General features: G+C 60.7%; 1 protein-coding gene across 4 annotated transcripts in view; it reads right to left on the bottom strand.

Annotated features, from left to right (window-relative positions):
- Positions 1-15: 15 nt before the first annotated feature.
- The window catches only part of LOC121026679 (transmembrane protease serine 6), a 28,865-nt gene continuing 15,845 nt past the window's right edge, over positions 16-13,035 (bottom strand). For 3 of the 4 annotated variants that reach the window (XM_040469477.1, XM_040469479.1, XM_040469478.1), the window contains 7 exons: positions 12,710-12,914; positions 10,711-10,847; positions 9,170-9,282; positions 8,733-8,842; positions 1,941-2,086; positions 1,533-1,631; positions 16-658 (listed from right to left, as the gene is read on the bottom strand). In XM_040469477.1, coding sequence (XP_040325411.1) covers positions 528-658; positions 1,533-1,631; positions 1,941-2,086; positions 8,733-8,842; positions 9,170-9,282; positions 10,711-10,847; positions 12,710-12,914 — 941 coding nt within the window. In that variant the 3' untranslated portion in view covers positions 16-527. The remainder of the gene's footprint in view (positions 659-1,532; positions 1,632-1,940; positions 2,087-8,732; positions 8,843-9,169; positions 9,283-10,710; positions 10,848-12,709; positions 12,915-13,035) is intronic. The other variant, XM_040469480.1, reaches the window with a different exon arrangement.

Below are 13,035 nucleotides of genomic sequence, written 5' to 3'. Positions count from 1 at the left end.
GATGGATGTTTGGATGGATGCATGGATGGATAGATGGATGGGTGCATAGATGGCTAGATGGATGGGTGCATGGATGGATGGATGGGTAAACATGAATACAGACAGGAGACTGGGCAGACCAACAAATGAGTGGATTGATGGTCCAGTAGGGAGACTGACAAACAGCTAGAAGGATGGATAAATGAGTGGATGGAAGGTCCAATAGGCAAATAGGTAGGTAAAGAGACCAATGGTTGGATGCATGCATACATGCATTCATAGATACGTGGACGGAGGATGGAATGATGGACACACAGGTAGTTCAGTGAACTCATAGATGAGTAGATTAATGGTTCAGTGGATTGGGAGGCAGGTTGTTGGACAGATGGGTGGATGGATGGTTGGACGGATGAATGGACATATCAGCATCCATACAGATGGGTTGGTAAGTGTTTGGACAAGAAGGCAGAAGCCCTTGCTGAAGAAGCATGGGGAAGGGCTGGGCTGTCTGGCTAAGCCCATTGTTTGGTTTTCCTCTGGACAGCTGGTCACCCCCCACCCCTACCTCCCTGGCACTGCTCCTCATCACTCCCGTTGAGACAGTCAGGCTGCCGGTCACAGATCCTGGACAGTGAGATGCACGTGCTGTCTTCTTGGCACTGGAATGTGGCTCTGCAGACTGTGTGGGGACACACAAAGGAGGCAGGTGAGAGAAGCCAGAGAAGCCAGGCCGGGACCCTGTGCTGCCTGCAGAACATGTGTTATGATCCCAGATGTCTTTCTTAGCTACTCTACCCACCAAGTTTCACAGCAACCCTGTGAGGTACTGTGAGGCACCCCGTTTCATCAGTGGAAACAGAAAGGAAGTGACTTGTCCAAGGTCATCTGGCTGAGCCAGAACTTGCAGCCAGATGCTCCGGTTCCAAAAATGAGGCACCTTCCCCAGCACATCTCCCTTCCCTCCCGCTTCTCTCCCCAAGGATGTAAAATTGGGTGGGACGGGGTTGGGGGAGGCCTGGGGAGGTCACACAAGAAAAGGCTGCCCCGGTGGTGAATCGGGGGGCCCAGAAGCCAGAACTCAGAGCGACAGGCATTATTCCAAGAGACCACCAGGGCCGGGCAGTGGGGAACATAATTCCAAGAAGATGGCAGCTGCAGTCCGAACCCCTGAGTAGAGGAGTGAAGACCGCACTCGAGGGAGGGAGACACAGGATTATCTCCTTGGCCGCCCACGCCTCGCCTGTCCCTGCACAACAGCCTTCCCCTTCCTGGTCCTCCAGCCACTGTGTTCCTTCTTGGACAGCCGGCTGGGGGCCATGACCTGATGCAGAGAAGCCCTGAGCTGGGAGTCAGGAGACCTGGGGTCCCACCTTATCCCTGCTCCTGCCCCACATGGCGGTCCAGGGGAGCCCACTTTCCCACTCTCCGCTTCCATTTTGCCACCTAGCACAGCGAAGGGAGCCCACTTCCCGGATGCCGAGAAGGGGGGGTCCGCGCGTGACTTGGAGAAGGGGGCTCGGCTCAGCATAGAGAAGAGAGGAGGGGCGGCTCACCGCAGTTCCGCTCGTCCAGGCCGTTGGGGCAGTCCTTGACCCCATCGCAGGCTGGCACACACAGGCCATTCACAGAGCAGAGGAACTCTCCAGGGCAGGCTGGACGGGGAGGGTGCCGTCAGGACGTGTCATCATGCAGACACGGGCAGACGGACACGCTGCATTCGTGTGCTCACGCACGCGCCGGTATGCACAGTGCATGAGGACATACGTGGCCAGGCACACGGACCCAGCACACGCACGGGCGTGTGTGAGAGGGTGTGTCCAGCGAACGCGCGCGCGCGCGCACACACACACACACACACACACGGTCCTTTTGTCTAGCCTCTGGGGATGGGAGGCAGGCGGAAAGAAGCTGCAGGGGCGTCGGGGGGTGCCCGCCCTGCCCCCCAGGCTGCCCCTACTCACGATCTGACTGGTTGTATAATCCGTAGTGCACCTGCACGCCGGGCCCGGTGAGTGGGATCTGGGAGGTGAAGTTCACGGTGATGCTGGCGCTGGCCACCACGGGGATCCTCTCGGCATAGGGCTGCAGGGTGCGCAGGCCACACAGCCTGGGGGCGACCGAGAGAGGCTCAGGGCCACACAGGCCGGCCCGAGGGAAGGGACAGCTTAGGTCCCCGCGCACAGACAGGGCAAGGGCAGAGCAGCCGGAGAGGAAGGGGGAGCTGCTCCCCCATCGTCCACCTCATCTGTCTTGACTTCTCCCTTGGGTGAATGCTCACCCCCACAGTCATCTTCTGGAAATCAGCCTCCGTCATCCCCCTGCTCAAAACCCTTCAGTGGCTCCCCATTCCCTGCGGGATAAAATTCAAAGCCTGGCTCCCTAGCAAGTCCGTGGCCTTCTCTGAGCCGCACGCTTTCCTGCCTTAGAAAATAAGGGAAATGGTCACCCCCGTTGACTCCAAAGCCGACAAAACTTCAGTGTGTCAGTAGAAGGAGGAGTCCTTGACTGGTCTACTGGGTGTAGACAGGAGAGGACGCTCCCCTTGTGCTCAGTGTGGAGGGGGGCAAGGGGAAGGCAGCCGTGTGCCCCCTTCGGTCACTGTCCTGCCCACTGAGAAGCCTCCATAGCCCTGAGGGTCTCCCTGTGACTCTCTCTGGACCTGAGGGAGACACCGGTTCTGCTCCCAGGACCAATACAATAGAGTAATGCTGACGGCCATCAGCTTCTCTGTCCCACGAAGGGGGGACCATTTCCCTGGCCACAGGAGGGCCATCACATCCCTCCGGGACTCCCCCACCCCAAGATGATGCCCTCGTGCCCACAGAGCAGGTGGGAGAACTTCCACAGAGGGGTGAAGTTCTGCCCAGAGAGCAGGGAGGAATCTTCCCATCTCCAGGGATGGAGGTATGGGGGGGGCTCATCCCACCCCACGCCTGGGGGCACCTTGCCTCCCAGAGCACGTGGGCACGCTTTCACCAAGGGGAGGGGGGCAGCCCACCCCCAGAGTGACGGGGTCGCTACCCAGACAGCAGCCTAGGGTTCCCTCCCTTCGCAGGTGGGATCCCCTCCCTGAACAGCTCATGGGAACGCCCCCCACAGGGAAGGGAGCACCCTCACAGAGCAAATAGGGATGCTTTACAGATGCAGGAAACACCCAGAACACAGGTCAGAAAACATGCAGACGGAAGGGAAAGTGCCCCCCCCCCCCAGCAGAGAGGACGGGAGGAAGTCAAGATAGCAGGCGGGAATGCCCCAAAGCATGATGGGAGCATCCCACCGCAGATGCAGCCCACAGAGCAGCTCCCTTGATTTGCAGACGCCGGGTACCTCCCCGGAACTTCTAGAACATGGCAAGCCCTCCACAGTTCACCTGACTAAGCAATGAGTTCATCAGCAAACACCCGAGGAAGATGTGGGGTTGTCTTGTCTGGCCCCTCCCACATCGACAGCAACATCGCAAGGCCTCACTGCCCAGAGATTTCGAGGTTCTTGCAACAACTCCATCTCGTGACACAGGGATTGTTCTCGTCCCATTTTCTAGATGAGGCTCGGGTAGGGAACCATCGAGGTAAACCAGAATCCAGGCTGCTCAGGACCTAGGAGGATGCGCTCAGCCCGCTCTGGGGGGGCAGATGGGCACCCTGGCCGTCACTGCAACGTGAGCCCCACTTCCCGGGTTCCGCCACCGACCCGGCTTCAGGTCCGGCCTCCTCCTGCTGTCTAGTCACAGTGAATCCTCTCCTTGCCTCCAGACCAACAGGCAGTTCTCAAAGTGTGGTCCGGGGCACCTCAGGGCGGGGCGTCCAAAGTAAAAATTATGTTCATAATAATGCTCGGATGATACCCGCCACGTTCACCCGCATTCTCTCAACAAGGATGCGGGGGAATTTTCCAGATGCGGTAGCACGATGTGCTAGCGATAACGGCAGCCGGTTGAATGTGGAAGCAGATGTGTGTATCCGGTTCTGGTCTACTAATCCAGTTTAGGAGAGAGTTGCAAAAACGTGAAACGATATTTTTTCCCACCAACTGTTTTTGGTTTGGGAAAATATATATATATATTTTTTGCAAAATATGTTATTTATGTTAACATATAACGGGCTCGTTATTTTATTTTTTTTTGTTTTTATTTAAAAAAATTTTTTTAATGTTTATTTATCCTTGAGACAGAGACAGAGCGTGAACAGGGGACGGGCAGAGAGAGAGGGAGACACAGAATCGGAAAGAGGCTCCAGGTTGAGCTGTCAGCACAGAGCCTGACGTGGGGCTCGAACCCACCAACCGTGAGATCATGACCTGAGTGGAAGTGGGACGCTTGACCGACTGAGCCACCCAGGCACCACCGGGCTCGTTATTTTAAATGAATTGGTAAGTGTTTTTAAATTTTCGTACCTCTAATTTCTAATGCTGTAAATGTAGATGATATGGCCCGCATAAGAACGCTTTGGGGCGCTCAATAATTTTAAAGGGTTTAAAGGTGGAAAATTTGGAGAAGCCCGGCTCCTCCAGTCCAAGGGGACAAGACAGGGAGGAAACGCCACTAGGGGGCGCCTTCGAGCAGTCCTGGCCCTTGTCCTTTTAGAACTAAGGAAGCAAAGCAGGTTTGGGCTGGTTGGCTGGCTCGTCCATCGGACTGTTTCTAACGTGGACAAATGTTATCATGGATTATTATGCCCGGAGATTTCCCCTGAGGAGCAGGGCCAGCGGAGGTAGGAGGTGGGAAACACGGGGCCAGGGGAAATGTGTCACAGCACAACCCTGAACGTGTTTAATTAAGGCTCAGGGGCGTGAGGCACTGTCCCCACCCAGTCAGGGACAGACTTTGGAGAGACAGGGAAGGAACCAGAGCCAGGTGGGAGAGGGAGTGGAACATTTCAATCTAGAAGAATCTGAGGGCCGCGTGGTCACTCTGAGCTCTGGCTCTCATGTACCAGTGCGTGCTGACCGCACATTTTCCCTACTGGCATCTGAGAGAAGAAATTCCAGAATCAGCCCGTGGCTCAGCCGGGCGCCCCCGGGACCTGTCTGGGCAGCATCTGGGGCTTACCCTGGAGGGCTGGGGCAGGGGCTGGCGACAGCCTTCCTGGGGCAAGTCTCTCCATAAGAATTCAAGGCAGAGGCTACAATCTAGGGACTCAGGCTGACTCACCCAAGTTAAAGATGGTCTGTTTCGTCGATGCAATGTTAAAATAATTTTTTTTTTTCAAGTTCAGTCAGCCGCTAATTTCACATAATAATCTAGATTCCTCTTCTGGAGAGGAAGCCCCAGGAACACTGGCTGGAAATAATCAGAAGCATGTGTAGGGCTGCCCCTCCCTCTCCGGCTCTCCCCGACACAGCCTGCCTCACGGAGTGATGCACCAGCTGGGCCCCTGTGCGCATCTGCATGTCTGGATCCTGCCGCAAAGCCTTCTGGGGAAGGGCATGCACCTCCGCTGGCTCTCTAATTCCTCCCCATCCAAGCGTCACCTCCTCCCCCACCAGCCCTCTTCAGGAGGCGCCAGGAGTATCTAAAGGCCGTGGAACCCAGCTCAGCTGCAAAGCGTGGGGGTCCGGAGGCACATGTTTGCGCAGTGGCCGGCTTGCTTTCTCACCTCTCCGGGTTGGGGGTTTTTCCTTCTCGCCTGACCCAGACTGTCAGAAGAGACCCTATCAACCTTCTTGCATATCAGCAACTCCACACCGGGAGGAATTCAAGAAAGATTGGGTGGGTGGATGGAAGGAAGGAAGGAAGGACCCAGGATGGCTGCCTGCACGCACACATTCCCTTCCCTGAGGACAGATTACGTGCGAAGGCGCGTCAGAAGGCGCAAGCACTAAAGAACGGACAATAGCAGCGTCTGGCGTGGTGGCCAGAGCTCTGGACCCAGAGCCGCAGAGCCGAGCTGGAGGCCAGCTTTGCCACGTGAAGCAGCTGCGTGACCTCGGGCGCATCGACCTCAGCAAGCGTCAGTTTTCACGTCTATAAAATGGGGGTGATGATATCTCCCTTGCGGGGTATGTTAAGGAACACGTGCGAAAACGACTTCCCGGAAAGCCAGCTGCTGATGCCATCGGGCTGGGAGCTCGTCTAGGGCAGCAGCTGGAGCCGGGCCTGCACACGGCCAGCACCCAGCCCTGGGGTCGGGCTGACCTCCGTCTGACCGGGAGCCCCCGTGGCTGCAGGCAGGGCTGGCCACCCAGCGGCACAGAGGCCTAGGAGGGCCACCCGTAGCCAGGTCAGGCACAGGGGGCTCCCGCGGGCCCAGGGAGCCGGTGCTTCTGCCTCTCCCGTCAGCGGGAGGGAAGGGGAAATGATCGGGCAGATCACGAGAAAAGTGACATCACAGGAGAGGAAGCTGGCAGGAGGCAGATTCCCGGTAGAGGGGAAACCTATGCCGCGGTGACGCCCAGCCAGAGCGGGTTCTGTGAAATCAAGCCGCCGGTGGCCAGGCTCACCAGGCCACGTCCCTCCCCGCCGCCTCCGGGCCACTCAAAGGGCGCGAGGCCTTGGCTGTGGGCGCCGGGAGAAGCCGGGTAGAAAGGAGGGAGGTGGGAAAAGGCAGAAAGGGCCCAGAGGAGGGAGGCCACAAAGCCGAGGATGCCCAGCCTTCCCTCATGGCTACATCGTCACCTGAAGGGCAAGCCCCCTTTGCCCCCAACCCGCCCTCTATCGCTCCTCGTCCGTGGCCATTCTGGGTCCAAGGGCCGTGCCCTCCCCCTCCCTATACACCCTGTGCCTGCAAATCAACACCCTTCCCCGGACCTCTCATATCTTTGCCACCCACACAAGCAAATTTTCCAACAAATGCTCATTCAAAGAGTTTCTCAGCGTCTACGCTGGATGATCATTATCAAAAAAGAGCGAAACTAGAGGAAATGTTTGTCCGGTGCTTATGATCTGGAGACACACGTCTGCCTTCCCTTCCACACTCAGACATGGGCAGGGACTCCGGGGGGCCGGCCTGGGGCGTGAGTCTCCACCTGGGGACCCTGGATCCTTCCCGCAGGTCTCAGGAGATAGAGGTGGGACTTCCCAGGCCGTTCTCGGAACTGGCGAGGGCCACAGAGGCCGTCAGTCCCCTCACCCGGGTGCCGGCGGGCTGGTCAGGAGCGCCGTGGCCAAGAGAGTGAACAGCCAGCACAGCTGCTCAGAGGCTCTGCAGGAGAATCCGCACTCGGGTGGGCACTTACGGGTGCAGGCGAACATGCGTGGACTCACGCACACAGGCATGCGTATGCACACCCACACACGCTTTGGATCCGACCGCCTCGCCCGACTCTGGTTGCAAGAGTGACTCCCCTGGGTCCCCAGGGAGCTCCCTGAGGATAAAGGTGGAGGTGCCCAGAAATGACACCCGCACGCTGGGACCCATGGGACAGGGTGCCTTTTGTTTCCCGAACAGCACGGGCCTGAGGTCGCACTACAGGCATTTCGCCTTTTTCCCCTTTAACCACAGTCCCTGATGAATTGCCAGGGCCCCGGAAAGGATGATGACGAGTCAAGGAGCGTCGTCAACCCTGTGACCTCTTGTCTGAATAGCATCGACCGACAAAGCCCGCGTTGGCGAAGGTGGACACCAGTCCCAGAATCCGAGGCTTTTAGAGTCCTGGAACCTTTTTGCATTTTATGTCCTGGAATCTCGGACACTCAAACTCCGTGAAGCCAAGACGTCGGGAACTTTGCACATGAGCATCCCAGCCTCTGAGGCCAGAATCCTGGGACTGGAAGGGAGGGCAGAGGCCCGACCCTACTAGGTGCAGAAGCTTCTCTCCAACGTCCTTGGACCCCACCCCGGCCGGCAAGGCTACTTCAAGATCCCTCTTCTCTCCCCAAACGTCTGCCGCCCAACAATGGGGCCCCGGGAGGGCCTCCTACTCCCCCTACCCCCGCAGCCCTGCCTGTAACTTACGTCATCATCTCACCGCTACAGGTGCCCGAACCTTCCCCTCTCCCTCTGGGGGCCGCTCCCACTCAGGGCTTAGGCATGGAGCCCCTCCCATCGTAAGTATCCCCTCCCCCAAATGTCCCAGGTCACCCACCTCTTCCCAGACTGGGGAGAGCATGTCTACACTGCCTCCCTTCCCCACCACCCTCCCGCCTCACTCCTCGCAGCTGTCAGGGCCACCGGGGGCCCCAGGTTGCCTGCCCCAGTGGCCATTTACCAGTCCTCCTCCTACTGATCAAACTGCAACCCCGGACGACCCACGGGCGGCCCCGCTGTGTCCTGTCCCACCTCCCCGAGGGCTCACTTCTTCCTCCGAAACTCTGTCCTCAGGGGGCCCAAGTCAGGAGAGACAGCAGGGCAAGCGTCCCGTGGGTGATGTGGGTGATACGGAGCGACCCTGGCGATCGGCCACCCTTGGTCACATTAGCCAGAGCGGGCTTGGCCCTGGCCATGCAGCTTTCCAGCCTGGAAGCCACTCGACTTTGGCCAACAGCAGGGCGTGGGCTAAGGGAAGAGGGGTCCCCGGGTGCACGTGGAGTCCTGTGGCTCCGGCATCGTCTCATTTGAGAATTCAGGGGACCAGACAGTGGGGTGACAGCAGCCAAGGAAGCGAAGCCATCCCGCCCGAACCAGAATCAACAGCCAAGGTGTCCGAGACCTTCGGGTGGCAGGACGGGAGGCTGGGGCCGGGGCGGCGGGCCTAATAGCCTCGCCTGTGCCCTGTGCCCTGTGCCCTCTTCCCGCGCTGCCCCTCTGAGGTCCGGGACGTGGGCTCCCCAGGCGGGTGACTGTGGGGAGAGGAAGGGGGCCCCAGGGGGTGGGTACCTCCGGTTCTGGATCGTCCACTGTCCCTGGGTGCACGGCAGGTCATACCTCTGCCTCCGCAGAGCGTAGGCGTCAAACCAGAGGGCTAAGCCGTAGTCCAGGGAGGGCACCTGTGACAGAGGAGTGGTCACCACGCGGCCCGTGGGCTGTGGCTGGGCTGGTGGCCCCACTTCCCAGCCCCGCAAAGGGAGGAGGCCTGTCGACACAGAGGGCCTGCCGGGGCTGAGGTTTGTCTGTCACTCAACACACAGGCACCACTGTGGCCAAGGGAGGCAGACTTGTCCTCCCCTCCCCCTCCCGGGGAGATTTGCACCCAGGGCCCAGCCTGTGGCTGCTCCAGCAGGGGCAGGACAGCGGTCCCCTCCCCGCCGGGGCTTCCTGAGGTCCGTAGGGTGCCCTGGGCGGAGGGCAGATGGGTGGCAGGGCACGGGGCTCACCATGAGGTGCCAGGAGCAGTGGGTGCTGGGCGAGTAGTAGCTGGGAAAGTAAGGCGTGCTGAGGACGCCCTGCGGCTCCAGACGGCCCTCCAGGGTCAGGTTCACCTCGCAAGCTGGGGCCCCGAGAGCAGCTGTTACACAGGGCTCCCCCGGCCCCGGCTCGCCGCGCCTCCCAGCAGGTGAGAGGCAGCCGCAACCCCACCCGCATCCTGCCATCAAACCGTCGAGCTCAGTGGTGGAGTGTGAATGTGTGGCCTTGGGCCTCAGTTTCCCCATCTGCAACACGGGGGCCACAGTAGCACCTACCTCCCAGGGCAGCTCAGCCGATTAAATAGACACGCCACGCACAGAGAGCCTGATCGGTGGTGAGTCCTCAAATAAATGTTACCTATTGGCACGAATTGTGTTGCCCCTGAACGTTTACTACACGTGGTCACCACTGTGCAAGCCTCGCGGTTCTGGGCATCGGGGGAGGGAGAATCATTCCCCTTTGCAAAGCTGAGATTCCGAGAGGAGGAGGGACCTGGCTGAGGTCACACAGTGAGAGGGCGAGGGATCAGGAGGGTTCCCAGGGGCCCCGCCACGTCTCCCCGGAGCCAGGGTCACCTTGTCCCCCTCTCCCCTGAGCTGTGTCAGTGACTCCCTGGAACCAGCACGGGCTCCGGCAGCTCCTCGGCCCCAGGCACCCCCCACAGGGCTGCCGGAACCCAGCCGGGGCCGCTGGGGACCTGGGCCACTGCCAGGAGACCTCTGGGGCCAACACCAGGGGCGGGAAGAGGCAGACCACCAGGAGAGGTGGGGGCAGCGTCTCGTGGCCTCCTGTCTCCAACCCTCTCTTCCACCTGCTCCGGAAACTACAGAGTCGGCCTCGCTGATCCAGGCCTAACGACAGCCAGGGCACGAAGGGCAGGGTGAGCTCTTCCTGGGAAAGGGGGTGTCAGCGAGGGAGATCCGGAGCAGGAGGACAGCGGGGAGACCCGCGGGCAGCCTGGGGAGCCCTTCCCGGAAATGGTGTGGATAGCCCTCCCTGAGCCGAACGCCTTCTCCAGAGAGATGTGGGGCTCACCCTAGGTATGCGAGGGTGGTCTGGGGGTGAATCTGAGGTTCTCGGGGCCTCCTGACCACAGACCCACCCTCTAGCCTCAGGCAGGTGCAGGGGCGGGAGGGGGGTGGGCGGGGGGGGGGGGGGGGGCCAGGGGGGGAGCCGGGCGGGGAGACCCCGGCGCACCGGGGGGGCGCCCCACCACCCAATAGACAGAGCGAGGGCATCAGTCCGGATGAGGGGGGGGGGACAGGGACAGGGACAGGGAGGGCCGGAGAGCCAGGTGAAAGGTAGGGAAATGGAGTGAGAATAGAGGACAGAAGAGAGGGGCCGAGGGCACGGGAGGGTGGAGAGCGGAGGAGCTTCCAGAACCTTCCTTCTGCCCCCGTCCCACTCCCGACTCCAACAGGAAGGTGAAAGGCCTGCTGGCCTGTGCCCTGGGTTTCTCACAGCAACGCCCCACCACCCCCCCCCCATCCCTAGGGACGCGTCCCCTCACCCTGGAAGGCCACAGGCTGCACGGAGAGTACAAAGGGGTCGTAGTAGCTGTGCAGGCCTTTCTTCCAGACCACGGCCATGACGGCGCCGGATGCCAGGACTTCCACCACGGGCTCCTGGCGACTGCAGCCGTAGACCCTGGAAGGACAGAGAAAGGTGGCCGGGGCGGGAGGGGCCCGGGAGGGCGATCTAAGAGCAGCACAGCTGTGGCCAGCCTGCTGTGTGTCCTTGGGCAGGTTTCTGACCCGCTCTGGCCCAGGAGGCTGACTGGAGGCCCTGGGAGGGTCAGGCCAGCTCCTCAGGTGAGAGAGGCCAGGAGGTTGCCTCCCGTCCCTCAGCCCCTGTCCCCTCAGAAGCCCTGTGACCCCCGAGTGCCCGGCCGGTACCCCGCAGGGAGCCCAGGTTTCAGGGTTGAGGGGCCCGAGGTCACCTGTAGTGGGCGCCTCAGCCTTTAACGTTGGGGGTTCTTTTCTTTTATCTGCTTAGCAGCAGAGACAAAAATGTGTCGCCGTCTCCCAGGGTGTGAAACCCATAAGAGAAACCACGGGGTTCAAGTAGGTCGGGGACCCTCCTGCTCTGCCCTCTTTGTCACGGCGCAAGACCCTCTCACGACTCTGGGGTGCAAGTCTGGGGACCCCCTGACCTTATCCGACCCATCATTGGGGACCTGCAAGGCTCTGAGGTGGGATGTCCGAGCTGCCTGGGTACCACAGCGGGCAGGGGCGAGGCCGAGCCGGGTCCCCTCCCTCTGGGCAGGCCGTGTGGGGGGTGGGACTTGAAGAAGCCCCAGGGGAAGCCCGCAAGCGTCCCCACCCTCATCGGGGCTGGAAATCAGATGGTGTCTGACTTCTCCGCCTTCCCAGAGCCCTCCAGGAACCCAGCCCACGCACACCCCAGATTGAGGTCACCATGTGGGGGGCGGTGTCGCAAATGAGTGTGCCGCCTCAGAGCCAGGATATTCAGAGAGGCGGGGGGGGGGGGGGGGGAGGGGAGGGATCTGGGGGAGAACCTCAGCCCTGCCCAACCTCCAGGATTGCCCTTGATCTGAACGCGCGGGTCTCGCCCCCACTCCCGCCTGGAAGCTGGGCCAGCCTGAGCGAGACACAGGAGGCAGCAGCCTGGGGCACCCCCTGCCCTCCCAGCCGGGCCCCTCTACCTGTCACAGAGCCACGTGACACCTGGGCTCACAGAGCCCCTCCCCCACACTGCGGAGGTGGCCACATCTCCTGGAGGCCGAGGCCATTTCCAGCCCCCTCGTGGTCTCCCCCCACCACCCCCACCGCCACTTGCCCGCTTCCTGCCCTTGTCATCCTATCCGATGTCCTCAAGCCCCGCTCCTCTGCTCAAGAACTTTGGGGGGGGAGGGGCTGGTAAGTGGGGGCCACTTACCAAGTGTTACAGCTCAAACTGCTCCTGGCATTCAATGCCCCTCGTGACCCAATCCCACTAGACTATATACAATGAGAGTAGTAACGCACAGCAGTTACTGGATATTTGATGGATCCACTGAACACGTAGCAATAATGGATAGCACTACGATGTGTGAGAAGCGTGGCACCGATGGCTTCCTTTAAATCCTCGCAACAACCCGGCAAGGTGGGTGTGATTCTGCCCCCATTTTACAAGTGAGGAAACTGAGGCTCAGAGAGGCAAAGTGACTTGCCTTAGGACACGGCCCTGAGAAGCACCAGGAGGGGGGTGGTGGGAGGTCTGGGGCTACCAGACCCTGAAGCGTCCTGACAAGCCCTGTCGCCCCTCAGAGCTGAGGTTCGGGGTCATCTTGTACAACCGCTTTGTTACAGGTGGGGAAACTGAGGCTCAGGGAGGGAAAGGGGACGGCCCACAAGACGCAGCCCCTTTCAGCCCCTTTTCCCTTTCTCCGTGGGCTAGCCCCGCTGCCTCTCAGAGACCACACACCGAGGAGCAGGGTCACACAGCCCCTCATCTCGGAACGGGGTGCGATTTGGCCCCCACATCCCCGCCCCCTTCCCAGGACTCACGAGGTGATGAGCCTCCTCTCCAGGGGCCCGGCCACGTCGTACATGGCCAGCCGGTCCCGGCACTCGGCCAGCGTCCACTCGAGCCGGAGTTTGAGCATGAGATCCTTGGGGCCCTGCAGGTGCCACAGGCAGCTGGAGGCCAGGTGGTCGGGCCCCTTCAGCCGTTGGACCTGGCCCTGGCCCACGTAGCTGTAGCGGTAGCAGCCTGGAGGAGGGAGAGGCACAGGCCCCCTGACCCCTGTTAGCCAGGAGGAGAGACCCCGGGGGGCCAGCCGGTCCTCACCTGGGCGGGGGTGGCCCGGGGACAGCAGCTGGATGGGGAGCAG

Source organism: Herpailurus yagouaroundi, unplaced genomic scaffold, assembly GCF_014898765.1.
Source record: "Herpailurus yagouaroundi ecotype Mexico unplaced genomic scaffold, PumYag 151477, whole genome shotgun sequence".
NCBI lineage: Eukaryota > Metazoa > Chordata > Mammalia > Carnivora > Felidae > Herpailurus > Herpailurus yagouaroundi.
The sequence above is the reverse complement of the archived record's forward strand: the minus strand, read 5'-3'. Positions and strand labels throughout refer to the sequence as shown.